This window comes from Chelon labrosus (assembly GCF_963514085.1).
Source record: "Chelon labrosus genome assembly, chromosome: 6".
NCBI lineage: Eukaryota > Metazoa > Chordata > Actinopteri > Mugiliformes > Mugilidae > Chelon > Chelon labrosus.
In genome coordinates this window covers 622,389-650,034 of record NC_140342.1, presented here as the reverse complement: position 1 = coordinate 650,034, position 27,646 = coordinate 622,389, and the positions used below count along the sequence as shown (strand labels likewise).

At 42.6% G+C, this 27,646-nt stretch overlaps 1 protein-coding gene across 1 annotated transcript in view; it reads right to left on the bottom strand.

Annotated features, from left to right (window-relative positions):
* cntnap2b (contactin associated protein 2b) overlaps window positions 1–27,646 on the bottom strand; it is a 111,072-nt gene that overhangs the window by 78,259 nt on the left and 5,167 nt on the right. The window contains exons 2-3 of the mRNA XM_084546215.1: window positions 12,385–12,495; window positions 1,549–1,742 (exon numbers count right to left, since the gene is read on the bottom strand). Coding sequence (XP_084402341.1) covers window positions 1,549–1,742; window positions 12,385–12,495 — 305 coding nt within the window. The remainder of the gene's footprint in view (window positions 1–1,548; window positions 1,743–12,384; window positions 12,496–27,646) is intronic.

The following is a 27,646-nucleotide window of genomic DNA, read 5'->3' as shown; positions in this document are numbered from 1 at the left end:
AAATCTCTAAAAATCACTTATGTTTTTATCCACAATCCAATTTTCATCCACATTATTTTATTAGTATTATTATTATTATTATTATTATTATTTGGTCATTATTACTTTTCTCTTGCTCTCACACACATACTCAGTAAGCCCAAAAACACGATGATTCGCTGTATGTGGCATTAAGCATCTGTCAAGAATTAATCATGTGCAGTCTGTTATGACAAAGTATTAAAGGAACCGTATGTAGGATTGTGGCCAAAACTGGCCAAAACTGGTACTGCAATCACTTTCAAAATACTGTAGAACGGTGTATCCCCTCAGCCTCCCCCCTGACTCGAGGTTGCCAGCTAAGCTGCAGGATCCAGCAGGAACGTAGGCTGCTACAAGGAGCTTCCAATGGCAAGTGACGAGTCCTACACAGTAAGTTTTTTTTTTCTGTTAATAAAGTTTATGCTTCATGAGAGATGTTTTGCGAAGTAATTATGTATCGCAAAAATTTACTAATGGCGATTAGCCAAATATTTCGTAAAGATGTACTGTAATACCACATTTCAGTCGGAACATAGATTGTTTTCATACCCTGCTAGTGGTGTGATATAAAGCTTTTTATGAACGCATTTAGCACGGGCGACCATGGAAAATCCACTGTCTATAGCACGGGGCTTTTAGCCTATACCAACAAACATGGTAGAATATAGCATCCAAAAGTCGAGGGTCAATTCCATGCCATTCCGGACTTTGTCACGACGTAGTTCGGATTCATAACGAGGTCTAAGGTTTCGTAACGTTATACATGTTTTATCCGACACGTTCGTAGCTGCAGCTGTGGTAACTAGAGCAGAGCTGGCAACCCGGAAGACGAAACTGTACTGACTTTGTGATTGGTAGATAGGTGGAGGGTGGCGCCTCAGACCAAAACACAACATGACAACATCAACATCAGTTGAGGGCTGCAACTCTCACTTTTAAATGACAATATCCTGGCTGGACCACTGTTGTCAGTGATATAAGTATTTGAAATGAACATGATTTCTTCATGTCTAGTGACATATCAGGGCCATTTTATGATTAATTGAAATACATTTCTTACATACGGTTCCTTTAATATTTGGAATATTAATACTCAGTATTTGTAATTATGTTTTTATTAGTGTAACATCACCAGTAACAACAGTAGGCCTACTGACCCCACTCAGGGAGAAAGTAAACCTAATGCTGTCGCTGGGAATTAATGAACCATCAGACAGTGAATGGTGCAATTCAGTGTTCTTGGTTCCAAAGAGGGATGACAGATTAGAATTTTATACTCAACAGGGCTGCTCCTGCAGAATATGGTATCATTTGTCAGTCAACTAGCACAAAGCAAAATCTGTCTTACTTAATTGGAAAAAGAAAGCCTGCAAAGCATTCTCAAGCCAAATCAATGCGATAATGACATTACTGGAATCACAGATTCCCCCCCAAAAAAAAACGAGGGAAATTTTTAAAAGAGCTGGCAATCACCAATGACCTAAATAATTTATTTATTTATTTTTTATTTAAAAAAAAGGTCCTTACCCAAATGTTTCCATCCTGCAGATAAGGCTTCCAGTTTTTCTGTGTGTCACTGTACAGCAGCCGATACTTGCTAGTCCAGTCAGAGCTACTGTATCGACCCTGGGTAACTATGGAAACCACCTGCTTCCTAAAGCCCAGGTCTACCTGTAACCAGTGGTAATGGTCTGATTCCGAAGGTGACCAGCCTCCAGCACCTAGATTTGTGAGTGTTGTATGGGTGGACAGAGAGAAATGTTAGTGGCAGAAAAACAGAAGAAAAGAAAAAGGGAGATAAAAAACTTATCATTTCATCAGATTTCTTTTTTGAGCATAGAGCAGAACTCTATATGAACTGTTTCTTTGATTGATTCCCACAAATAATGCCATTAGCGTAAGTCTAGTGGGTCAGTGTTGGTATCACAGGAGAATTTTGTTAATTAATTTGTATTCCTTCGGGAGATAATTAGATCAGCGTATATCCATGTAGTGGGAGTGACTGGGGCACTGCCGCGAAACTCATTCATTTCACCAATATTTTGTTATTGTACGCTAGTGCTATTCCCCATTGAGCTGTTATCATCATCCAGGGTCTGTAGATTGACCTACAGACCCCGGATGATGTCTTCTGACCTGGATGATGTCGTCTCTGAGCGTTGTGCGCACCCGCAACAGTCAGCACGGTTCGTCCACAACCTCAGTATCCGAAAAATATTCAGCCATGTTGTAAAAAACTGCCTAATATTGTGTAGGTCTCTCTTGTGCCTCCAAAACTGTTGTGACTCATCAGTAAATGGACATGGGTGTTTGGCAATAGAATGTTAAAGTGGGGGACTTTGGATCCTATGGGTTGAGGGGAAGGGTCTCTGTGGACCAGGGCTGTTCCAGTGCAGCCCACAGATACTTGATCAGTTTGGGATCTAGTGTATGTAGAGGCCAGGTGAACACCTTGTGCTGTTTTTCATGGTTTGTGAGCTGTTCCTAAACTGTTTTTGTGTGTGTGCCTGTGTCAGGCTTCATCCTGCAGGGCATGGCTACTGCTCGGGGGCCTGGTCTGGTCTCGGTGGGTGGTACATGTCTAAATAACATTAACACTAATGTCAGGTCCAGAAGTTTCCCAGCAGAACATTGAATTGTCACAAAATGGTCAGTGTTATTTGACCATTATGACCTGTTAGTGGTCATAATGGTATGCCTGATTGGTGTATGCATATGTAAACAAACAAGTATTCATATTCATTTAGATTAAAACGTTTCTTTTCTTTTTTTTTCACTTTGATTTTTATTCAATTTTAACATTTACAACAGACCAACAAGGAACATCAACAACAAAAGGATATAATAATGATAACATAAAATAGTAATACTAATAGTCTTGTTGGGAGCTACATTCTTCTTTATCCATCTTTTCTCTCAGTTTCGTCCTCTATATCAATTGTCTTTTCATTTTGTCTGTCGCTGTCCGAGTCCTATAATTAGTCCACTTCAGCCATTTGTCTTCTAGCTGTGCTTCTTGCAATCTCAGCTGGTGTGTCAGTTTTTCCATTGTATAGATTTCCTCTATTATTTCCATCCATTGTTCCCTGGTCGGAAGATCTACTTTGCCCCATTTCCTTGTTATCGCCTTTTTACTAGCTATTAACAGTATTTTTGCAAGGTACATATCTCCTGCGTGTACATTGTCCTCTGTGAAATTACACAGATAGAGTACCGTGCAGCTCATAGGAATGACATACCTTAGTATTTCTTGGATAGTTACATGTACAGTTCTCCAAAACACCTGTATCTCATGGCATTTCCAAAATACGTGTGTGTGGTCTACATTTAATATTCCACATTCTCTCCAACATGGTAAGTTTACATTCAGATGCCTACTCTTGACCTTGGGTGTGATAAAGAATCTAATCCGATTTTTCCAGGAGAATTCCCTCCATGTCCGCGAACTGGTGGTTGTTTGATGTATTTTCCACGTATTTTGCCACTCATCATCTGAGATTTTGGTATTGAGCTCCAATTCCCATTTTTCTTTTATATAATTAGTTGAATTTTTGCTGCTTATTGTCAGTTTTTGGTACAGTGAAGATATTATTCTGACTTATGTGCCTTTATACATATTGATTATAATTTGGATTACACCATTCACTTCCATGAAGGGACCCGTCCTGATTTCCTTGTTGTAGTAATCCCTTATTTGTAGGTACCTATAGATTTCGTGTTTACCCAGATCATATTTGTCGCTCATATTCTGGAAACTCTCCATCTCCCCATCTCTTTCTAGAGTACACCATGCTGTAATTCTCTTAGTTTCCCACTGTTTAAATCCCTTGTCATATGTGGCTGGTTTAAAGTTACTATCAAATACTACCCACCTTAACAGATTACTATCCTTCTTCATCCCATGTTTTTTAACGATTCTAAACCATAATTCCAAAGTAAACAATGTAATCGGATCTAGTTGTTTCTTTATTTTGTTGTATACTTCTTTATCTCCAATCACATTCTGAATTGGGTGTCCTCTGTACTCTTTTTCCATGTCTTTCCACTTAGTTGTGTAGTCTGGTTGACACCAGCATATCAAACATCTAAGCTGTGCTGCATAGAAGTATTCCCTGAGTTTTGGTAATCCCATTCCCCCTCTGTCTTTTGGCAGTTGGAGAGTCCCATACCTAATTCTGGGTTTCTTGCCTGCCCATATAAATCTTGATATCATCCTGTCCCAGGATTCAAATTGATTTTGCAGGATCTCTATAGGTAAAGAATGGAACAAATAAAGAAGCTTGGGTAATACATTAATTTTAATTATTTCAATCCTCGAAATGAGATCTAATGTCAGAGTGGACCATTTTTGAATATCTTTTTGTATCTCTTATGTTATTTTGTCATAGTTTTCTTTATATAGTTTTGATAATCCTTTAGTAATGGAGACGCCCAGATATTTAATTTTCTTTAAACTCCAATTAATCTTTCTTTAAACCCCCTGGGTTTGTTTACATCTGTCAACCTCGTAGCACCGGGCGTGGTGGAGGTCTCGCGATAATTCACCGCGAGAAGTGGAAAGTCCAGCTGGTATCTGCTCCTACCTTCAACTCGTTTGAATCAACTGTATGTCAACTTTCTGGTCCAGTTCCTACCATCGTTGCAACTGTTTACCGCCCCCCTAAAGCAAACAATAACTTTATAAATGACTTTGCTGCTCTACTCACCCACCTAACCACACTTTCCCCAAATGTAATACTGCTGGGGGACTTCAACATACATATGGACAATATCAATCTCCCTCTTACCCGTGACTTTGCATCATGTCTTGACAGCTTTGGCTTCCAGCAGCATATTGATTTTCCCACTCATTCAAAGGGTCACATTCTGGATTTAGTTTGTTGTTCTGGTCTCATTCCCTCCAACTGTATTGCTGATGAACTTCCTATAACTGATCATTTGCTTCTGTCATTTAATGTCAAACTCACTCTGTCCTCAACAAAGCCCCCACGTGTTATCTCATTCCGTAACATTAGGAAAATTAATCCTGATGCACTTTCCTCTGAAATCAGCTGTCTCCTGAACACGCATAATTCATCCACCCCTGACGACTTGGCTTCCCACTACAACAACGGCCTCACCACCATTCTTAATTCTCTCGCTCCTATGAAAACCAGGTCCGTCTCCTTCGCCACCTCTGCCCCTTGGTTCACTTCCGAACTACGGCAAATGAAAGCCAAAGGACGACAGCTCGAGCGACTGTACAAGAAAACTGGTCTTGTTGTTCACAAAGACATGTACAAAAATCACATTTTACACTATAAGGACTGTATTTCTCAAACAAAACTCAACTACTACTCTGGCATAATCCATTCAAATGAAGGCAATTCCAAGTCACTGTTTTCTCTTCTCAACAATATCCTCAGACCCCCGGCTTCTCTCCCTCCCCACCTGTACTCAACTGCCTTCTGTAACTCCCTGATGTCCTTTTTCAACCAGAAAATTCATCAGATCCACCTGCACCTTGGCCCAAGCTCCTACCTCAACACCTCCCCAGAACCCTGTCTGACGTCTCACTCATTCTGCTTCTTTCAGCTTCCCTCTGACTCAGATATCTCAGACATCATCCTAAAGTCCAAGCCCTCCACCTGTCAGTTAGATCCCCTCCCCACAGTTCTGGTGAAAGCCTGCCTCCCTTCTCTCCTCCCCCTCATCTCTGCCATCATCCGTTCCTCACTCTCCACTGGAACTGTTCCTACACTCTTCAAAACTGCTGCCATCATTCCAATATTGAAAAAACCTGGTGCTGATCCTAATAATTACAATAATCTTCGTCCCATCTCCAATCTACCTTTCCTCTCCAAAATCCTCGAGAAAACTGTTGCTTCCCAAATTCATTCTCACCTAACCCTTAACAACCTGTACAAACAATTCCAATCTGGTTTCCGCCCCCTCCATAGCACTGAATCTGCACTAATCAAAATCACAAACGACCTCCTCCTGGCAGCCGACTCTGGTTTACTCACTATTCTCATCTTCCTCGATCTGAGTGCGGCCTTCGACACCATCTCTCACACTATCCTCATTAACAGATTAGTCTCCCTCGGTATTTCACACACACCCCTTGACTGGTTTAAATCCTACCTCTCAGGCCGCACTCAGTTCATCCAAATCCAATCCTTCAGTTCCCACCCGTCCCCCGTCACCACTGGTGTGCCCCAGGGCTCTGTCCTGGGGCCCCTTCTCTTCATCATCTACCTCCTTCCTCTTGGCAATATCTTCCGTAAATATAACATTCATTTCCATTGCTACGCGGATGACACCCAGCTCTGCCTCTCCAGCAAACCAAATTCCACTCTCCCACCTTCCTCCCTCACTGACTGCTTCACCGAGCTCAAATCTTGGTTCTCCTCTAACTTCCTAAAACTCAACAGTGATAAAACCGAATTCCTTCTGATTGGCACCAAATCAACCCTCTCTAAAACTGACAGTTTTTCCCTCACCATCGACCACTCCTCTGTCTCCCCCTCCCCCCAGGTTAAGAGTCTGGGTGTCATCCTCGACAGCACATTATCTTTCCAATCCCATATCAATAACATCACCCGGTCTGCATATTTCCACCTACGCAATATTAATCGCCTTCGCCCCTCTCTTTCTCCTCACTCCACTGCCATTCTGGTACACAGCCTTGTCACCTCCCGCATCGACTACTGCAACTCCCTTCTCTTTGGTCTACCTCACAAATACCTCCATAAACTCCAACTGGTTCAGAACTCTGCAGCTCGGATCATCACCAGAACCCCCTCCACCCACCACGTCACCCCTGTTCTGCAGCAACTCCACTGGCTCCCGGTCAAACTCCGCATTGACTTCAAAATCCTCCTGTTTACATTCAAGGCCATCCACAATCTTTCCCCTCCTTATCTGTCCGAACTCCTCAACATCGCCACCCCTTCCCGTTCCCTCAGATCTGCATCGTCTGTCCACCTCTCTGTCCCTCCCGCCCGCCTCGTCACCATGGGGAGCAGGGCTTTCAGCCGCTCTGCCCCTCAACTCTGGAACTCACTCCCACCGGACCTCAGGAACTTGGACTCTCTCACACTCTTCAAATCAAGACTAAAAACTCACCTATTCCGAACTGCCTACCCAACTTAACCATCTTCATTGTCTCTTCTTATCTGTTTCTTATTTCTTCTTAGTGTTTTTATTATTATTTATATGTTGTACGGTGTCCTCGAGTGCCCAGAGAGGTGCCTCCAAATAAAATGTATTATTATTATTATTATTAATATCAAAAGTAGGGGTGCACCGATCCGATATTGGGATCGGATATCGGCCCCGATATTGACAAAATAGCTGGATCGGGGATCGGAAAAATTAACAGATCCACGGGCACGATCCAGTTTTTTTTTTTTTTTTTTCTCCTCCATCGCAGCAGATCCTACGTCATTCGTTAGCAGCACGTGTGTCGCATGCTGGAACGAGTTGGAGAGCCTGTGTAGTAGTCCAGTAGGTGGCGGTATATGTCATGAAGATATGATCCGCCATTAAACAGAAGAAGAAGAAGAACGAGTTGGAGCATTTAAGCAATATGGAGCGAGCCAAAGAGTCGGCTGTGTGGAGATATTTCACGCTTGCCACGCCAACTAGTTTGACGGCTGTTTGCAATGTCTGCAAAGTAAATGTTTATCTTTTTAAATTTATTTTAAGAAGTTTGATTACATTCTATTTTCGATTTGGATGCACAATTGTTCTTTAAATAACAAATAAATAAGTATTCAATACATTACATCTATGTTATTTTGTCTTAGTTAGGAAAGTAATGTTTAGTTAGGAAAGTCTGGTGCCTTTAGTTTCTTCTACATGGTGGAAGGAAGGTATAAGGTGGAAGGTATGCAGTTTATTATTAATTCAACAATGGTATCGGATCGGTATTGGGTATCGACAGATATACAAAGCCCAGGCATCGGTATCGGTATCGGGACTGAAAAAGTCGGATCGGTGCTTCCCTAATCAAAAGATTCCTGTATCTCTCTCGGTGGCGTGTAGTTAAGCGATAACACCTGTGTCTTTGAGATATTGATTTTATATCCCGAGAGATGTCTATAGGTTTCTAAGAGTTTCATCAGTTCTGGGAATGATTTAGTTGGTTGCTCTAAGAAGGCGATGACGTCGTCGGCAAAAAGTCCTATTTTATGTTCCATTCCATTTACCATAACTCCCACTAGTTCTGTATTCTGGCGAATTGCCTGTGCCATCGGTTCCACAACAAGGGCGAATAAAGTGGGTGACAGGCAACATCCCTGTCTGGTTGACCTCTGTAAATAAATTTTTTTAGTCAGATTTCCATTTATCCTGATTCTAGCGGTGGGCAGTTGGTATAGGGTCTTTATACATTGTACTGATTTACTATTAAATCCCAATCGTTCTAACACTTGATATAAGTACCTCCAATTTACACAGTCGAATGCTTTCTCAGCATCTATGCTTACTAATATAGTGCTTTGTTTTTTGTGTTGAGCTTGTTCTATAATATGCAAGGTTCTTCTGACATTATCCTGCGTTTGTCGCCCTTTCATAAACCCTGTTTGGTCTTCCTCTATAATTTCTGTTATGAAGGAGTTCAATCGTTTTGAGATGATTGTTGTATATATTTTATAATCTACGTTTAGTAGTGAGATAGGTCTATAATTCTCACATTCCCTTTATTTTTCCCTTGTTTGTGGATGACTGTAATTATTGCCTCTGTCCACGATGGTGGCATTTTATAATTTTTAAGTGTCCAATTAAAAGTGGCCAGGAGTAATGGTGCTAACTCTTCTTTAAATATTTTATACCACTCTGCTGGGTATCCATCGCTACCTGGGGATTTATTGTTTTTTAATGTTCTTATTGCGTCACTCACCTCTTCTATTGTGATATCGGCCGTTAACTTATTATTTTGTATATTACCAATTGATAGGGTTAGTAGGTCTAGTGAATTTAAAAATACTCTAATTTCTTCTTCATCTGCAGATTCAGGCTGTGTGTATAATTCCTCATAATATCTTTGAAATATGTTCTCTATATCTTCTGGGTTGTGGGTTAAGTCCCCTGTATGGGGTCCCTAATTTTGCATATATTATTTATTATTTGTTGTTTTCGTATTCGTTTCGCTAACAGTTTAGTGGCCCTCGAGCCTGTTTCATAATAGTTCTGTTTCATGAACTTGCTCTTTTTTTCAACTTCATCTGATAATAAGTCATTTATCTTCGTTTTCAGTGTCCTAATTTGTTGGTAGACCTTTGAATCTTTTGTGTTCTGATGTTTCTGTTCCAATTCCCTTAACTCTTCTGCATAATTTTTATATGACTCCAATTTAACTCTTTTTACATAGGCAGTTTCAGCTATCAGTTTTCCCCTTATAACAGCCTTCATGGCATCCCAGAGTATTGTCGGGTCCACCTCTCCATTATCGTTTTCCTCTATGTATCCTTTTATTTCTGTTCTTATCTTTTCTTTTCTTTGTTCATTATTTAATATTCCTACATTGAGTCTCCACACTGTGTGTCTTACTCTGTTATTTATATTAATTTGTAAGTAGAGGGGATTATGGTCTGACACGTCTGCCCCGCCGATCTCACATTCTTTTACTCTGAAGCCATTGCTCTGGTTCACAAAGAAATAATCAATCCTTGAATGAGTTTTATGAGGAGTTGAGTAACTCTCTTCTAATGATATGTTTATGAATCTCGATAACTGCATTTTAGTTCTTTTAAGACTTGTTGTATCCATATTGTGCTTCATAACAACATTCATGTTTCCCCCACATACTAGGATTCCCTCCGTTTCTACAGCTATGACATCAAACAAAGATTTGAAGAAATTTTTATCACTTTCTGGGGGTACATATATGTTTATCAATGTCACTGGTTGCTTTTCTACCCTCCCCTTTACTATGATGTATCTTCCTTCTCTATCTTTGAGTTCCTTTTCATAGTCAAATTGAATTGTATTTGATATTAATGTTACAACTCCCCTTCTATGTCTCTCTTTATATGCACTGTAATATAAGTTCCTATAGCCGTATCTTTTTAATTTACCATGCTCTGACTGGGATAAATGGGTCTCTTGCAGGAATATGATTTGTGCTTTTTCTTTCTTCAGTTTCATCACAACCCTTTCTCTTTTCCTTGGCATATTTAGACCATTTACGTTCAGCGACATGAATTTGACAGTATTAGCCATCATTCTGTTTTGTTATTCTTAGAAAGTGTGCTCCCAGAGAACTCTGAACTAAATTCTCTGAACGTATAACATAACATGAAAGAAAAATCAAGAAAAAAAGGAGAACTTCCATAGGTGGGGGGGGGGGGGGGGTGTTCCTCCCTCCCCAAGTCCCCGTTGGTGGGTGAAGAGGAAATCTTCATCTCTAGGAGAGGGCCCCTTCCTAGGCCTAGAGCTAACCCAACTTGTGGTGTCCCTAGTGTCTAGACAAGTCCAATTTAAAATTACCTGACCTCTCCCAGTCGGTTCTTAACTCAGATTAATTAAGCCTGATCAGGCTATCCCACTCTGGGTGCATTTTTGAATCAGTCATTTCAACCCACTCTGTGAACAAAGTCCCATTCAGTGTGCAGAGATATATTCAAATAATGTTTGCTGTAATTAAGGGTTTTCCTCTATCTTAGTACTTGTCTTTGTCCATACCTCTATTGTCTCTGACCCTTGGCGTTACCTCTTTTCTTAAGCAAAACATTCTTTACGGTTTCCACTGATAGTTTTGTAGTTTTCCTCTCGCTCGGTTCACTGTATCTCGGTTCCGTTCTTTCCCTGTCACTCGCTGCTATCCCGCGGCTCCTCGCATCTCCCCTCCCGTCACAGCTCCGGTGTCCTCCGCTGGCATGTCCACGGTGTGGCCCCTTTCCTCCATGTCACGTGCAGCTTCTCTGGCGCTCCCATACAACTTCACACCGTCATTCCAGTGAATACGTATTTTCGTGAGCGGCGTCTGAAAACGAATTCCCTTTTCTTTTAACACTTTTTTGATGCCTACATATGTCTTCCGTTTCTGGACGATTTCAGTAGGGTAGTCCTGGTCAAAGAAGACTTGTTTACCGCCCACCTGTATTTTCTTCTGCCACGCTTTCTTTAGAATCATTTCCTTCGTCTCAAACTGTAGAAAGTAGGCTATAATTGACCTGGAAACAACTCCCGGTCCCGGAGGGCTCTGTGTGCTCTTTGGATCTGGAGATTAGTTCCTTCTGGCAGCTGGAGTTCGGTGCTTAGTAGTTGTTCTAAGTATTTGGCAGCGGAGCTCCCTTCCGTCCCCTCCAGGATGCCAAAGACACGAATATTGTTTCTCCTTGATCTGCTTTCGAGGTCCGTTATCTTCTCTTGCATCCGACCTGTCTGTTCCCGCATCTGGGTCAGTGTGTCATTCGCGTCCACCTGCCACTCTTCCAGCTCCACTATGCGCTTCTGGGCTTCTGTGATGTTCATCTTTTGTGTCTGCAATTCGCTGTTGTTCTCAGCTAGCTTACGTTCAATTTCTTGTCGGAAGTTGCTGAATTCTTTCTTCACTTCTTTTTTCAGTTGGTCTTTGAGTGTTGTAAGCTCGTGTCGTAGCTCTTGTTTAAGTTCTCTTAAGTCACTTCTGATTATAGCAAGCCCGGCCCGGAGCGTCCCTGCCTCGCCTTGACTGTCTACTTTCTCCGCTGCGTCTTCCATCCCGTGTTCGCTAGGGTTAGCTTCGTGTTCGGAGAGTTCTTCCATTTCGGGTTGTTCAGAACGGTTGTTTAATTTCTTGTTGATTCTCTGGCTTCTTCTCTTTTCTCTTCCTCTCATACCTTGTTTTCATCTATCGAGTTACATTTATTTGTAGGTTTATTTTAACCGACTTGGGAGAGCTGGGCAAATTGCTCTACTCACTCCGCCATGTTCCCGGAAGTCTAGATTAAAACATTTCTAACTATAACTTTTCATTAATGATCAAGTGTCTTCTTCCATTTAAGGCATGTATGTTTGATGTGTGAAGTTATTATCACTCAGAGACTTCATACAGTATGTTGTTCTTTGTAAGTAAAATTAGCATTAGCGTGTGAAAAAGGAGATCTGCCAATTAAAAAACAAAAGCAAAAAACACAGCAATTACTGTGTAACCTTGTGAAATGAGATTTGACAACAAACAGCTGATAAATGAGTGAATACTGTACAGCTCAGAAGAATATTAACCAGCTTCTGAAGAAGACCTGCTATATATAATGTGTGTCACGATCTGCATTGCATATTTGAAGAGATAAGTAACTAATTCAAAAAATAAAGTGCAGTGACAAATGTATACAACAAAAAATTAGGCATATACAATAACGATACTGCACAGTACTTATCATTACAAAGGTGTACCTTGTTTCCGGTTGAGTTTGGCATACCCGGCGCCATAGCCACGTGCATATACTGACGAACTTGTGAAGGAGCTGTAGGGGAGAGGAGTGGCCAAGCTGTCTTCACACATTCCTGAAGGAGAGAAATAAAAAACAATAAAGAATACTGAACTTAACTTTGGACATCACCGTGACTTTCCCTCTTATGACATCAACAGGTCGTCATCAATTGTCTGCTACCATAACTAATGTTTTGGTGTAATTAATATTAGCAATCAGTTTTTATCATGTGTCCTAATCTTCCAGCTAGCCTGTATTTCATATATGAGTGTAACATATTTAGTTTGTTTATCTGACATTAAACCACACTGAAAAACGACGAGATGAGGCATCCAGTACTTCTGCCTCATGGAAGGGGTGCTAGTGAGCCACTGGTTCATGCTGTTGCTCTTCTTCTACGCTGAGTCAGTCACAGTCAGTTTATTGGGATTTTTTCTCTGTGTGAAAGCTAAAAATAGATTGTAAATCTACATGTAACAGGGATGGTTTTTAGGACCCCCCCCCCCCACAGTTGTCATGAATATTGAAATAAGGCATTGAGACTAAAACCGTTTTTTGTACCAGGCTGTAAACATGTTTAATATAGCTGTAAAGCTGGGCATTTTAACATGGAGGTCTATGGGGATTTGCTCCCCTTTGGAGCCAGCATCAAGCGGCCACTCGATGAACTGCAGCTTTTTGCACTTCCACATTGGCTTCAATTTTCAGACCCGGCGGTTGCCGCCTGGTGTGGACAGGCATGGAAGTACAGTCAGACGCAGCAGACAGGACGCCAAATCAGTTGTTGTTGTAGGCCGTGTTTCACTGAAAACTAATCTTTATATCATCATACACAAAAGAGCGAGTCGTAGAAAATGTATTTATTCTCAGAGTTAAAGGGTCTTCTGCTATTTGTATTTGCAGCCTGACTTACACTACCAGTCAAAAGTTTGAGATTGTTCTTTTGTTTCTGTAGTACCCTCCAGCCATCTGCGTGTGGAAGCAGTGTGAACCTTAATTGGTGACACAGCCTGGGTGTTGGTTAATGCATGGTGCATTGCAGGCGGTGCCTTCTCCACCGCCTGCAATGCACCATTGGACTCTCAGAAAATGTTCACAACTGGTTCACCTCTTACCTGACCGACAGAACTGAGTATGTCGCCCTGGGCAAAGCCAAGTCACACACCCACAATGTCACCTGCGGTGTTCCTCAGGGCTCTGTGCTGGGCCCCACCCTCTTTTCTCTCTACATGCTTCCCCTTGGCAATATTATTAGCAGACATGGCATAACATTTCACTGCTACGCGGACGACACGCAGCTCTACCTCAGGACAACCCCCACTTCTTCTGCTCCCCTACCAACTTCCACATTGACCACCTGCCTGGAGGAGATAGAGGCGTGGATGAGGTTCAATTTTCTTCAGCTAAACAGTTCCAAAACGGAGGCCATCCTGGTTGGCACACCACATCTGCTCCGCTCTTCTACCATCACCAATATCACTTTCTCTGGCCAAACCATCTCCCTCTCCACATCTGTCACCAACTTGGGTGTTAAAATGGACCCACAACTCACCTTTGACACCCACATCAAACACCTCTGTAAGACAGCTTTTTACCACCTCAAGAACATCGCCAAACTCCGTCCAACACTCACCCTAGCAGATGCAGAGAAGCTCGTCCATGCCTTTGTCTCCTCCAGGCTGGACTACTGTAATGCACTCCTCATTGGGATCTCTGGCAAGAGCATCCAGAGACTCCAGTACATTCAGAACAGCGCTGCCAGGATCCTGATGAGGGTACGCAAGCATGACCACATCACCCCCATTCTGAAATCCCTTCACTGGCTCCCTGTCCCACTCAGGATTGAGTACAAGGTCTCCCTCCTCACTCACCAGTGCATTCATGGACATGCCCCCCTTTACCTACAGGAACTCCTCACCCCCCACACTTCCTCATGCACCCGGTCTGCAACCTCAAACACCCTTCAAACCCCCAGAACCAAGCTCTGCAGCATGGGTGATAGGGCCTTTGCTTCTGCTGCCCCCAGGCTGTGGAACGCCCTCCCTGACCACCTGAGGGCCCCACAGACTACAGATACTTTTAAAAAGGATTTAAAAATATATCTTTTTAAAAAAGCCTACAACTAAATTGTATTTTTTATTTTTTAACCTTAATTTTAAATTTTTGACCCTGGATTATTTAACTTACATTATTTTTAAACTGTTTGCCCTGTAGCACTTTGAGATTGCTTTAAATGTAAAGTGCAATACAAATAAAATTGATTATTATTATTATTATGACATCGAAACAAACTGCTGGTCTGGGTGCGAGATAAAAATATCTGAAGGTACAGCATGTTGAATGAATTATTAGATTGAGATTATTGTTTTATCACATGCTGAACACATCTTAACATCGATCCATGTTTTTTTTTTATATAGGATTGTCTGTGGGTACAGTGTCTGTCACTGTTTTTTTTTTTTCCTTCTCAACAGATAGTTTTAATTTTGGGCCCTTTTATTTCTGATGTTTGGGTTTTGCAAGTTTTCTTTCTTTTTGATATATTTGAAGGTGGGCTTTGTGCAATATGGACTGGGCATTCTGCAATCTAAGAGAAATAACAGGTTGGGGGGGGGACCTGTAGGCCTAACATCTAGTGACCTTTGTGTGTTTAAAGCATGGCTTTTTTTGCACGACAACAGTGTGTATGCGTTTCGTACCGTTTGTAGTGGCATTGTATTTTCCTTGAGTGTATTGGTCCCAACTGTATTGGTTTATTTTATATGCCCTCTCTCTTAGAGTTCTCCTATTTTAACAAAACCATGTGCCTCGTATAACAAATTGCTCTATTGCAAAATGGCTACTGTGTAGCTACAGGCCCACATATGCATATGGTCTTTTCTTTTTTTTTTTTTAGTTGAATTCTATTTTGTAATAAACTTTTGTAAGTTGTCAGCCTCCCGTCCTGGTCATTGACTACATTAACTACATCAACAGTAAGGAGCTATTTCAATAACTATATTTTTGGCATTGTTGGCAGGATCTGGAGGCTAGGTTTTGTTTTGGGCTTTCTTGGTTTCGTTTCTTTTCTTTTGGCCATGTAGGTTGAGTTTTGGTTGGGAAAGAAAAAAAACAATGACAGGTCTTCAGCTGCGAGGGAGTCACGGGCCACTTCAACTGCTTTCTCTACACAGCTATCTGTCCAGAAGGAGCATAGAGGATCTACAGAGCATCATGGAGGAGCTGTGTCAGCTCAGAGCAACTAACAGTTGAGAGAACAGTTGCAGAAATGGTCACAGGTACCTGACCCAGTACCAGGGCCATCGACTGCCCCTGTTAATGTAGCCCCAGTTAGCTTAGCCACCGATGCTGCAAACCTTCGTTACCTATATGTGTCGTAGCGTTATTGCCAAGTCAAGACGTAAGGAGGCAGGAGCCTATCAGAGACACACCCGCTGTTGGGTCCAGGAAACCTTGCTCTCTTTATTGTTCCCATGACAACCCTAACATTCTCAGATAATAAATAACAAATACTAAGTTAAATAATTGTCTTCCCTGATACTAAACCATTATTATTATTATTTTACACATATGCAATCAAAGTCACTTTCTTTTTTTTTTTTAAAAAAACACACATTATATACATTTCTGTCTCAAGAGCCCAGGCTCTTCCACTGAGTGAGGGAATTATTGTTACCCAGCATTCACTCAGGGTAGGTGTTCACATTTTCTCATAGTTCAAGCGAACTGAAGCAGTCCCGACTCTGACAGGATAGCGTCCCTCGTTCGTTCTCCGTTTTAGAAGATGTGGGATTTCGTTTGCATAATAATTGCTTTCGGTTTTCAGCCTTGGTTTCCTCATTTTTGGTTTTCAGTTTCGGGCAAGAATTTTCATTTCGGTACTATGTGTGTGTATAACCATCTGAAAAAAATGGTTAAATCCAGGGCTTATGAACTTAGCTTGGAGTGAGATTTTCTTTTTGTTTTTTTTTGACGGGGGTGAGGGTGAAGTGTAGCCTGACGTAGCCATACTCAATTCTAGTCAGAATGTGAGTCTGATACCGCTCCATTGGGCTGTGATTATGGGGCGTGTTTCAACCGAACCAGGAAAAAAAATGCCTCTGCACTCAATTGGATAGACCTATAACCAATCAGAGCAACGGAGTGTGTGACGTATGTTAAGCGACGCATAGTTGTCAACAGAACTCAATTGCACGCACGCTGGAAGAAGGAGAAGAAGAAGATGAGTGTAAACGATTTTTGCCAGTGTTGTAAAAAGAATTTAAGGATACACGGAGTACTTACCAACACGGCCATCATTTTTGATAAATATTAAAGGTGAATGCGTATACGAACAAGTTCTCAGTTTAGGATTACATCTCCACAAAACAGCAAACAAATCGTGTCGCATTTGTCGGTCCTGTCAGTCCTTAATAACACGGTTGGGACGCGACATGCCCGAGTTTAAAAAATGGCCAGCTGATAAATTAAACTTTTGCCGAATCCCGTACGAAGGACGGCAAAAACATCTTTCCGATTAACAAATGCCTTGATCGCATTTATCTGTTCCTCTTTTAAAATTAATGCGCTGTCGATATCTTCTAGAACAGACTCGATGGCAGAGTCTACACATCTCAGTTCTCCAGCGGCAGCCATCTTTGTTGTAAACAAATTCAACCCAAGCGCTCTTTGGTGACGTGGTTGATTATGTTCTGTCCATCATCGTATAAAGCTCGCCCTGAGAATCTGATTGGTACGAACAGCTCCTGTTCGAGCATAATTGCGCCTTAACGGAGCGATGCCAGACCGAACTTCCAGACCTCAAATGTTGTGGGCGGGACTAAGTTCGGCTGGCACCCAGGCTAGGTGAAGTTCAATTCAATTCAATTAAATTCAATTTTATTTATATAGCGTCAATAACAATACAAATCGTCTCAAGACGCTTTACAAAAACCCGGCCTGAAACCCCCAGAGCAAGCCTGAAGGCAACGGTGGCAAGGAAAAACTCCCTTTTAACAGGAAGAAACCTCGAGCAGAACCCAGCTCATATGGAGGGACCCATCTGCCTAAGGCCAGCCGGGTACAGACAGAAGAAAGAGAGAACAGCAAGATAAACGTACATCTGTCATAGATACACATATCTGACTAAAGTGTACATGTGGAATCTTATGATACAAACTGATGATGTTACATGACAGTTTGAAAATGTAAGAGGAATCATAGGCAGGTTGGAGAATTGTGTTTGAAGATTGGCCAGTTGGCCTTACCAACAGTTTGAAATAAATGTATTTTTCAATATGACAAATAAACTAATGCTTCTATTTATTCAGTTCGATCTCTGTCTTGGACTTGGTCTCGCCCCTCCTCAGTCTTGGTCTTGACTCGGTCTTGCCCCCTCAAAGTCTTGGTCTTGTCTTGGTCTCGGTATGCTCTGGTCTTGGTCTTGACTCGGTCTCGGGTTAGGTGGTCTTAAGACATAAGACATAAGACGTTTATTTAATCCCACGTGTGGGAAATTTCCTTGTTCCAGTAGCACAGAATTTGGCAAAAATATATATATATACAGAAAGACATTGACGACTTTGAACAGGTAAAAGGTTATCAAAAAAACACAAAAAACACAAATACAAAAATTTAAAAAATATATATCAAAAAATATACAAAAGAATGACCATACTCTGAGAAAATATAGGGAGGAGTAATAACTAGAAAATATAAGACATTCTGTATGTACAGTGTGGAGAATGGTGGAATAAACACTTGACTACAACACTAGTCCTGTGTGTGTCCAAGTCTCAGCCCAGTGTATGACCTAGAGGTCAAGTCTGTCTGGAGGCTTAATATGCCTCCCGCTCTGGGAGAAGGCCTGGCCCTGTAACACACGGCATGGTGTGGTCACAGCCCATGACTTCGGGGCTGACGGCCTTGGAGACATCACCGGGCTGCTGGTGACTTCTTCCGCACTGCCTTCGCTCCCCTGGCCACCTTCAGCTGCAACTGTGTCCACAGGCCACTCATGGGGCCCGTTCTGTGTGGGCTGAGAGCTGGGGAGGGGCAACCATTGCTGGTCAGAGATCAACCCTGTTGCGACGATACCCTCCACGTTGACAAGATAGGACCGCGGTCCCACCTGCTGCAAGCATACACCTCTCTTCCATTGGCCCGTCCTGTCACCCAGGAGTGGTTTCATCCTGATGGGCTGGTCGAAGAATAGTGATCCACCATGATCAGGAAGTCCTGCCTGGCATAACTGAACAGGTTGATGCTCACGAGCTGCCAGGGGCGTGTGGGGAGCGGGTGTGACATCATAATCTCCTTCTGTTGCTCGAGTGCTCATTACACACTGAGCACTGCTGCACATAGTCTTTGATTTCCCCACTGCATGTTATGCCAGTAGAGAGTATCGCGGGCCTGTCTATAGCAAGCCTCACCCCCAATGTGGTTGTAGTGGATTCATCTCAGCATCTCAGGATGCATAGCTTTCAGAATGATGACGGAATGGCTTCTAAAAAGCCGCACTGTGCACTTATTTCATCTCTGATGGCCCAATATTCTCTGATGGCTATGGGGCTCTCCTCTTTGTGTTCTGGACGACCCCCCAGCACGACCGACTTCAGCATTTGAAGACACACATTTTCCTCTGTGTGTTGTCGAATCTGTGCAAGGCGTCGGCTGGTGATGTGATAGATAGTCTGCTTGCTGAATGGCTGCCGTGTCATACTGCTCCTGCGGCATGCTGCAGACCATTTCACGTCTGCACTGAGTGTCCGCGGAGTGGTGGTCCTACTGAGTGTGTCACTAATGTACATTGCAGGGCCTGGCTTGTACACCACTATGAGGCAGTAGTTCTGAAGTGTAAGGAGCATGCTCTGCGGGCACTCTGGTGCACTGAGAAGGGTTGTAGTGAAGATTGACACTAGCGGACAGTGGTCGGTCTCTGCAATCACATCACCCCTCCAATATAGGCAGAAGTGGAAGCACTGAAAAGTGAATACGATGCTCAAGCACTCCTTCTCGATCTGCGTGTAGTTTTGCTCTTCCTGGTTTAGCGCACGGGAGGCAAACACAACCGACTGTCCCCCCTGAAGCAGGCAGCAGCCCAAACCGGTCTGACTGGAGTCACTCTGTATGGTAATTGGCTTGCTATCCCACTCGAAGCGAACATCACCCGGTAGTGACTCAACTCGGCTGGTGAACACGTAATTGTAAGTGTTAATGAGACAGTCTTTGGTTAGCTCACATGTCTTGCAGTGCTCCACTTTGTTCAGCTCTTCGGGAATAGTGAAACATGTCAGGCCAAGTTGCTCGCATGTCTCCCCTGAAGGCAAGGGCTTCTGGCTGGTGCGCACAATCTCAAAGTCCAGTCTGTGTGTCTTGCCCAGGGGTGGGCAATTATTTTTCCCAAGGAGCCACATGAGAAACCGTAAATATCTTGGAGGGTCATGCCAATAGGCTGAACTCAATTCTGCGCCCGCAGCATTGGTATGTTTTATTTTGTGCTGGTGTTGTTACTAAAGGGATGATCAAGAAAGCAATTAGTCATACTTAAAGCTTGAAATGCTTTATTAACAATGAACACATTCTCTTATAAAGTGCAGTTAATTAAATCTTAAATGAAAGCTGTACCAATGAACTTTTAAAATAAAAACAAAATTTATTTAGTTATTTAACTGTTAATCTATTAGTATGATTTGTTTTTTTAAATGACCATATATAATATTTATATTGGCTAATGCTAAGAATAAGAAAAACCTTTATTTGTCCCACAATGGGGACAAATAAATGATCATTCATTCAACTCAACATCCTAAACCACACATTTCAAACTCAAGGCCCATAATTCTATCCGGCCTGCAAGATAATGTTTTATATCTATCGGAACTAGGGCTGAACGATTAATTGCATTTGCGATAATATCGCGATATGATAAAATGCGATTTTTTAACCGCAACTTGCGCGATTACAAGGTGGTCACGTGACGCGAGCGACGCGGATGATAAACTTCTGACCTGGACGATGTCTCTGAGTGGCGTGCGCACCCGCGATGGTCGGCTTGTTTACCTGTAATTTGCTACTGCTGTTTTTTTTGCAACATGGCTGAATATTTGTCCGACTCTGAGGTTGTGGACCAACCGTAGCAGTAGCAAATTACAGGTAAACAAGCCGACCGTAGCAGGTGCGCGCGCCGCTCAGAGGTCAGAAGACATCATCCGGGGTCTGTAGGTCAAGCTACAGACCCCGGATGATGTTAACACGTAACTCTGGACTCAACAGGGAATAGCACTAGCGTATCATAACAAAGTATTGCCGGAATGAACGAGTTTCGCTGCAGATAATGTGTTATTTAGAGGCTACGTTTCGATGCACTGACCACTCCCGCTATATGGATATACTGTAACGTCCGACCGGATGTCAGAATGATGACACAGAGTTGACGGCGAACCTGTCTTTTATTATCGGAACCTCAATAGTTACTGTCGGCCGCAACTACACCAAAACAACAACAACATCTGTTCCCGAACTTCCCCAACACAACACGCATAAAAGACTCTCTTTTCCGCACACTCATCCCGCCCCCTCGCTTTCTCATCCAACCACATACCTGCCAGTACCATATACATTCGCAGACTTTCGGAAATCACAGAACCTAAACATTACAACATTAACATTACTGCAGGGTCGCTACAATACGCTGATCTAATTATCTCCTGAACAAGTGCAAATGAAACAAAAGTGATATTGGTGAGTAAAGGATGATATTTTATGCTAGAAATAAGGTCCAGGTTGTAAAAAAGAGTAGTTTCCCTTTAAACGCACAGTGGCAAAGCCACAGATGTTTCTGTAATGAGCAGTTAAATAAAAATGTCATTTATTTCAAGTCATACATCTTTTAATTTAATTCTAACAAATAGGCCCAGCCTATGGGAAAGTACATTTTACACTAAATTTATCTGATATTGTGTTCATATTTAAATCATTAATTATGTTTTTGTTGGAAAAAAAAGAGGATAAAATAAAAAATCAATAAAAAATTGCATATTAAATCGCAATCGCAATATTGGGGGAAAAACATCGCAATTAGATTATTTTCCCAAATCGTTCAGCCCTAATCAGAACTGACCCGCAGGTATTTTGGGTGCGTCAAGCAGCAACGTCAATTAGCTCCTCCTCCCAACTTAATTGACAAACTTGTCAGAGTGTCATGGTTGCCTAGCAACCGCTCAGCGTATCGGTACAGCAGCGTATCGGTACAGCAGCGGCGCTCTTAAGTTCATACGGTTGACCAATAATACTAAAATATGTTAACGGAGAGTCTGACACAAAGACGTAGCAACGATGTACCAGTTACCAGCGTTACTATGTCTTTGTAACCAGTCAGCAGACAACGGGCTAAATCGGTTAGCCTACTGTTCCATGGTAGCACACACGGCTAACAGAAAACTTATATTTTTGACAACACCACTGCAACACCAGTCTGCTAATACACATGCTAACATACAGACACACTGAAAGTGACCGTTAGCCAAATAACAGCAACATGTTTAACACAGCATGAACACGTTAACTAGGACACCATGCAAAAATTAAAAAACAAAACAAAAAAAAGTTCTGTTCGGTCGATCTGTCGAGAACAAATGACAAGCTTTGCGTGGGCCGGTTAGAGTCAGCCAAAGGGCCGTATACAGTGGGCCGTGTCATGCCCAGGTCTGGTCTTGCACCTGATGACACACTGTGTGCTGTACACGCCTACTGAGCTCATCCAGTCACGTTGTAACGCCTCAGTCTGGTGAGACTTTTCTGAAGAGGCGCTCTAGATGCCAGTCACATCTTGTTGCAGGTGGCTCCAGAGTCAAGCTGGCACCTCTGGCCAGCAGTGGCAGGTTTACAAACCACTTTTTTCCCTCGAGTGTTTACAACCCCCACGCTCTCAGCTATGTACACATCTCTCTCATTGCGGTCGCTGTCCTCCGGGTCCCCTGGCAACGGGTCATCCACAATCTTCAACTGACATGCTTGCTGGTCTCTTTTCATGCATACTTTGGTGATTAGCAGTGCCGCAGAAGTGACATGACTTTCCAAACGCAGGGCACAGTTCTCGCCTCCGTCTGTGCGGTGTGCCACAGTACTTGCATTCACCTGTGTTTCTCTGTGGGTGTGCAGATGTGTTGGTGGACTCGGATGACCTGCTGGTTGGTGTCCATCCTGGTCACCGTCCATATGCTACATTGATGCTCTCCACAGGCTTAACTTATTGTCCAACACCTCCACTGCACGACCAATGTCACTTAAGGTCGTTTTCTCTTAGCATGTGTCGTCTAGCGCCCTCATCAGTTATTCCAAGAACAAGCCTGTCCCTTATGAGCTTGTCTCTTATAGCTCCGTATTCTCATGTGGCAGCTTTCTCTCTCAGTCTTGTGACAAAAGCATTCACGTGTTCTCCTTCTTCTTGCTTAAGGTTGCCAAAAACACACCTCTCAAAGATGATGGTTTTGCCCCAGTTTGTCGAGTATCGCTCCTGCGTCTTTCTGCTCTTCCGCTGTAATGGTAAATGGCCTTGCTTTTATATAGCGCTTTTCTACCTATTAGTACTCAAAGCACTTTACAGTCATAGACACATCTACCCATTCGCTCACACAAGCACACACACATTCACACACCAGTGCCACGCACTGGGAGCAACTAGGGGTTCAGTGTCTTGCTCAAGGACACTTCGGCATGTGGCACATTCCGGGGATCGAACCGCTAACCCTCTGGTTCGTGGACAACCCGCTCTACCTACTGAGCCACAGCTGCCCCGCTGTGAGTCCCAAATTGTGCTTGTAAACATGATGGCAGTCCTTTCCCATCAGCCTCCTGAGCGTTGCTGCCTGCACCAGCTTCTCTGCCTTGCTGATCCCATTCTCAAGCAAATAATCCTCAAATTCTGATCGAAAGCATGCCCAGTTGCTGTGAAGATCTTACACAAAGCAAGTACATAAACATCCATGCCCCCAGGGGGAGCTGTTGGCTGCATAACATAACCCTACAACACTCAGCGTCTCAATCGATTATTGTTGAGCTGAGTTGCAGGCCACACCCTCTCTGCCTGGGTGCTTCAGCACTGGGTGTGGCTCCCAGCCTGAAGACAGCTAGATGATCACCAGGTGGGAATGATCTGGTAATCAGGGGAAGTGGCGTCACTCACAGGGTGGTAAGCAGGCTGTGAAGACCTGTGGAGAAACTGGGCCTGGAAAAGTGACACCACATGACTAAAACTTGTTCAAACAAGGAAGAAGGAGTCGGTGAGCTTTTGTTTGTGCCACGTGGACTTTTGCATTTAAGTGAATCGTAAAATCAAATTCAGGTTAAAATGTTTGTACTGGGAAAAATCATGTGCTTGAATTGTAAGTTAAAATATCATACATTTAATATCATGTAGGTTTAAAAGTACTGTATTTTAAAGGACTTTAAAAGGCTAAAAAGTTAATAGTATGGGATTGTGTGTTTGTAGTAGGTTAAAGCTACTGGAGTTTAAATTAAAATCCTTTGAACAGTGCTTTAAAAAGGGTCTTCAATTTTTTTGGGTGCTTTAAATATGGGGTTTCTTTCCTACTAACGTTCAAGATTCATTTCTAGTAGTTTAAAATTAAGTCTTTGATCTTGGATTATGTTGGTTTATTATGGTTTCTTGGGGTACATTTTTCTTGACCTATTTGTATTTGTGTTTAAGGTTTTTCACCTGCTTTTGGCCACAACAACTTTCAAAATAAAAGAAAGAATTGATTCCTGGTCATTGAGTGAATTCCAGTCCAAGTCTTCAGTTACAAGCTGCCCTTTCAAGTGGGGGAAACTGCGGGGTTGAACCTCATTAGAGTGAGGACCACTTGACAATTATGTACACTGCCTGGCCAAAAAAAAAAGTCACCACCTGGATTTAACTAAGCAAATAGGTATGAGCCTCCTGTTGGATAATTACTACAGTAGCGATTATCTTTCAGCTGGCAACAAGTTATTTAACCCCAACTGATGCAATGAGTATCATTTTTTAAACAACCATGTTGAAAGACGCATCTCATGGTCGTGAAAAAGAGAAGGGTCAAATCATTGGGATGCATAAAGTAGAGAAAACATCAAAGGAGACTGCAGAAACTACTAAAATTGGGTTAATAATAATACATTTTATTTATAAGCGCCTTTCAAGACTCGCAAGGTCACTGTACAAAACATAAAGACACAAAACAAGACAGAATTAAGGTTAAGAACTGTCCAATGCATTATTAAAAAACTGGAAGGATCGTGGGGAACCGTTGTCTTCGAGGAAGAAATGTGGTCGCAAAAAAATCCTGATTGTGATCGGTGATCACTTGAATGTTTGGTGAAATCAAATCGAAGAACAACAACAGTAGAACTCAGGGCTATGTTTAATAGTGAAAGTAAGAGCATTTCCACACGTACAATGCAACGGGAACTCAATGGATTGGAAGTGAACAGCTGTGTGGGTCTGTGAAGGTTCTCAGTCATCCAGGTCATGGTATATCCAAAAAGGTTTAAAAAGGCAACTGGACTTGTAGAGTTTGTTCAGAAGACGTTTCACCACTCATCCGAGTAGCTTCTTCAGTTCTGGTGGACTGGTGGGAAATCTGAGGTTTAAATAGGAACTCCTCCTGAAAAAACTTGCTTGTTATGCTAATAACCAGAAACTGGTGCAGCTAATTTCCCTTAACGACTGGGTACTTACCTGTAGTGGAGGGGGGGACTGTGTTGTCCCTGTCCTCTTTCCTATGAATGGTTCTCTAACGACTCTTGTCCGTCAGAGGCTCCAGTGTCAAGGTGTGAATGAGACTGAAACTTCTTGGGGACAGAAGTTAAAACTGTATTGTAAATAGATGGCAAATTAAATCTCAGTCCACCTCCTCTGTTTAGTGAAGGTTTTTCCAGTTTGACATAGATGGCTTCCTTTACTCCTCTTTCAAACCATCGGTCTTCTCTGGCTAAGATTTGGACGTTGTTATCTTCAAAGGAGTGTCCTTTGTCCTTCAGGTGTAGGTGGACTGCTGAATCGTTTACTGATGAGCTGGCTCTCCTGTGCTGGTACATGCGTTTATGGATGGGTTGTTTGGTTTCCCCAATGTATAAATCTGTACACTCCTCACTGCACTGAACAGCGTACACCACATTACTCTGTTTTTGCCTGGGTGTTTTGTCTTTTGGGTGGACCAGTCTTTGCCTAAGTGTGTTTCCTGGTTTGAAATAAACTGTAATACGGTGATTTCTGAAAATTCTCCTGAGTTTTTCGGACACTCCAGACACGTACGGGATGACTATGTTTTTTCTTTTGTTGTTCTCCTCCTCTCTGTCCCTTTTGGGGTATCTTTTTGAGCCTTTTAGAAAGGCCCAGTTGGGATATCCACATGTCTTAAGTGCCCGTTTAATGTGCTTTTGCTCCTTCTCCTTGCCATCCGGTCTTGTGGGTACAGTCTGTGCTCTTTGCTGGAGCGTTCTGATGACCCCTAGTTTGTGCTCCAGAGGGTGGTGGGAATCAAATAATAAGTGCTGATCAGTGTGGGTGTGTTTTCTATACACTTCAATGTTGAGGCTTCGGTCTTCTTCCACATGCACCAGACAGTCCAGGAAAGCCAGACTACCTCCGCTGATGTCCTCCCGAGTGAACTTAATGTTGCTGTCCACTGCATTGATGTGCTGTGTGAAAGATTCCACTTCCTGCGTCTTGATTTTAACCCAAGTGTCGTCCACGTACCTGTTATTAGCATAACAAGCAAGTTTTTTCAGGAGGAGTTCCTATTTAAACCTCAAATTTCCCACCAGTCCACCAGAACTGAAGAAGCTACTCGGATGAGTGGTGAAACGTCTTCTGAACAAACTCTACAAGTCCAGTTGCCTTTTCAAACCTTTTTGGATAAACAGCTGTGTAGCCTTAAGAAAATCACTAATCAGAGAGAACAAACTGAGCTTACCGGAAAAAGGCTTCAATTTGCTAGGGAGCATAAAAATTGGAGGTCATGTGGTCTGATGAGTCCAGATTTACCTGTTTCAGACTCATGGGTGCATCAGGGTAAGAATAGAGGCAGATGAAGTGATCCACCCATCATGCCTAGTGCCTACTGTACAAGCCTGTGGGGGCAGTGCTATGAGCTGGGGTTGCTGCAGGTCAGCTGACTACCTAAATATATTTCTCTATCGGTGTACATTACACTTATATCGCTTACCTTGTGTGCAACTACTGTTTACTGTAGTAACTGTTTACTGTAGTACTTATATATTTTTTTACTACTGGCTGCAGGTACAACAGTACATTTCACTGTGCATTGTACTATGTATAACTGTGCATGTGACAAATAAAACCTATCTATCTATACCCAATGACCAGGTTATTCCATCAATGGATTTTTTTCTTCCCTGATGGCATTGTCATATTCCAAGATGACAATATCAGGCTCAAATTGTGAAAGAGTGGTTCAGGGAGCATGAGACATCATTTTCACGCATGGATTGGCCACCCCTTAACCCAGTCCATACCTTTACCCCATTGAGGATCTATGGCTTTTCACTGTGGTCAGACTCTCCCATCATCAATACAAGATCTTGGTGAAAAATTGATGCAACACTGGATGGAAATAAATCTTGTGACATTGCAGAAGCTTATCGAAACAATGCCACAGCGAATGCATGCTATAATCAAAGCTACAGGGGTCCATTGAAATATTAGGGTGTATTCACACCTGCCTTGTTTAGTTCGATTAAAACGAACTCAAGTTCGTTTCCTTGCTTGGTTCGGACCTTTTTGACTGGTGTGAATACAATCACTCGAACTCTGGTGCGGACCAAACAAGCGGACCGAGACCCAGCTGAGGAGGTGGTCTCGGAGCGGTTCCTACCGAACCCTGGTGCGGTTCCTTTATGGTGTGAAAGCAGCCCGACCTCGATCCGACCCAAGTTGCAAAAATCTACCTTTTTGGATTTGACGAGCTCCCGTAGTTTTCGCGCATCTATCTATAAATCAAGAAGTGTCTGTGTATCTGTCTGTCTGTAGCACGCATATCTCGCGAACCGTTGGCCCGATTGATTTGAAACTGGGCAGGTGTCTCGCTACGGGCACGAAGATGTGCACTGCTAAGTTTGACGTTGTTTGGATAAGAAATGTACAATATATCGGTAAAATAGGTTTTCTCCGCTCTAATATTTCCAGTTGCCTGATGACAGTTCTAAATTATTGCGCTGGCTCAAACGCTAGATGGTAACCATGG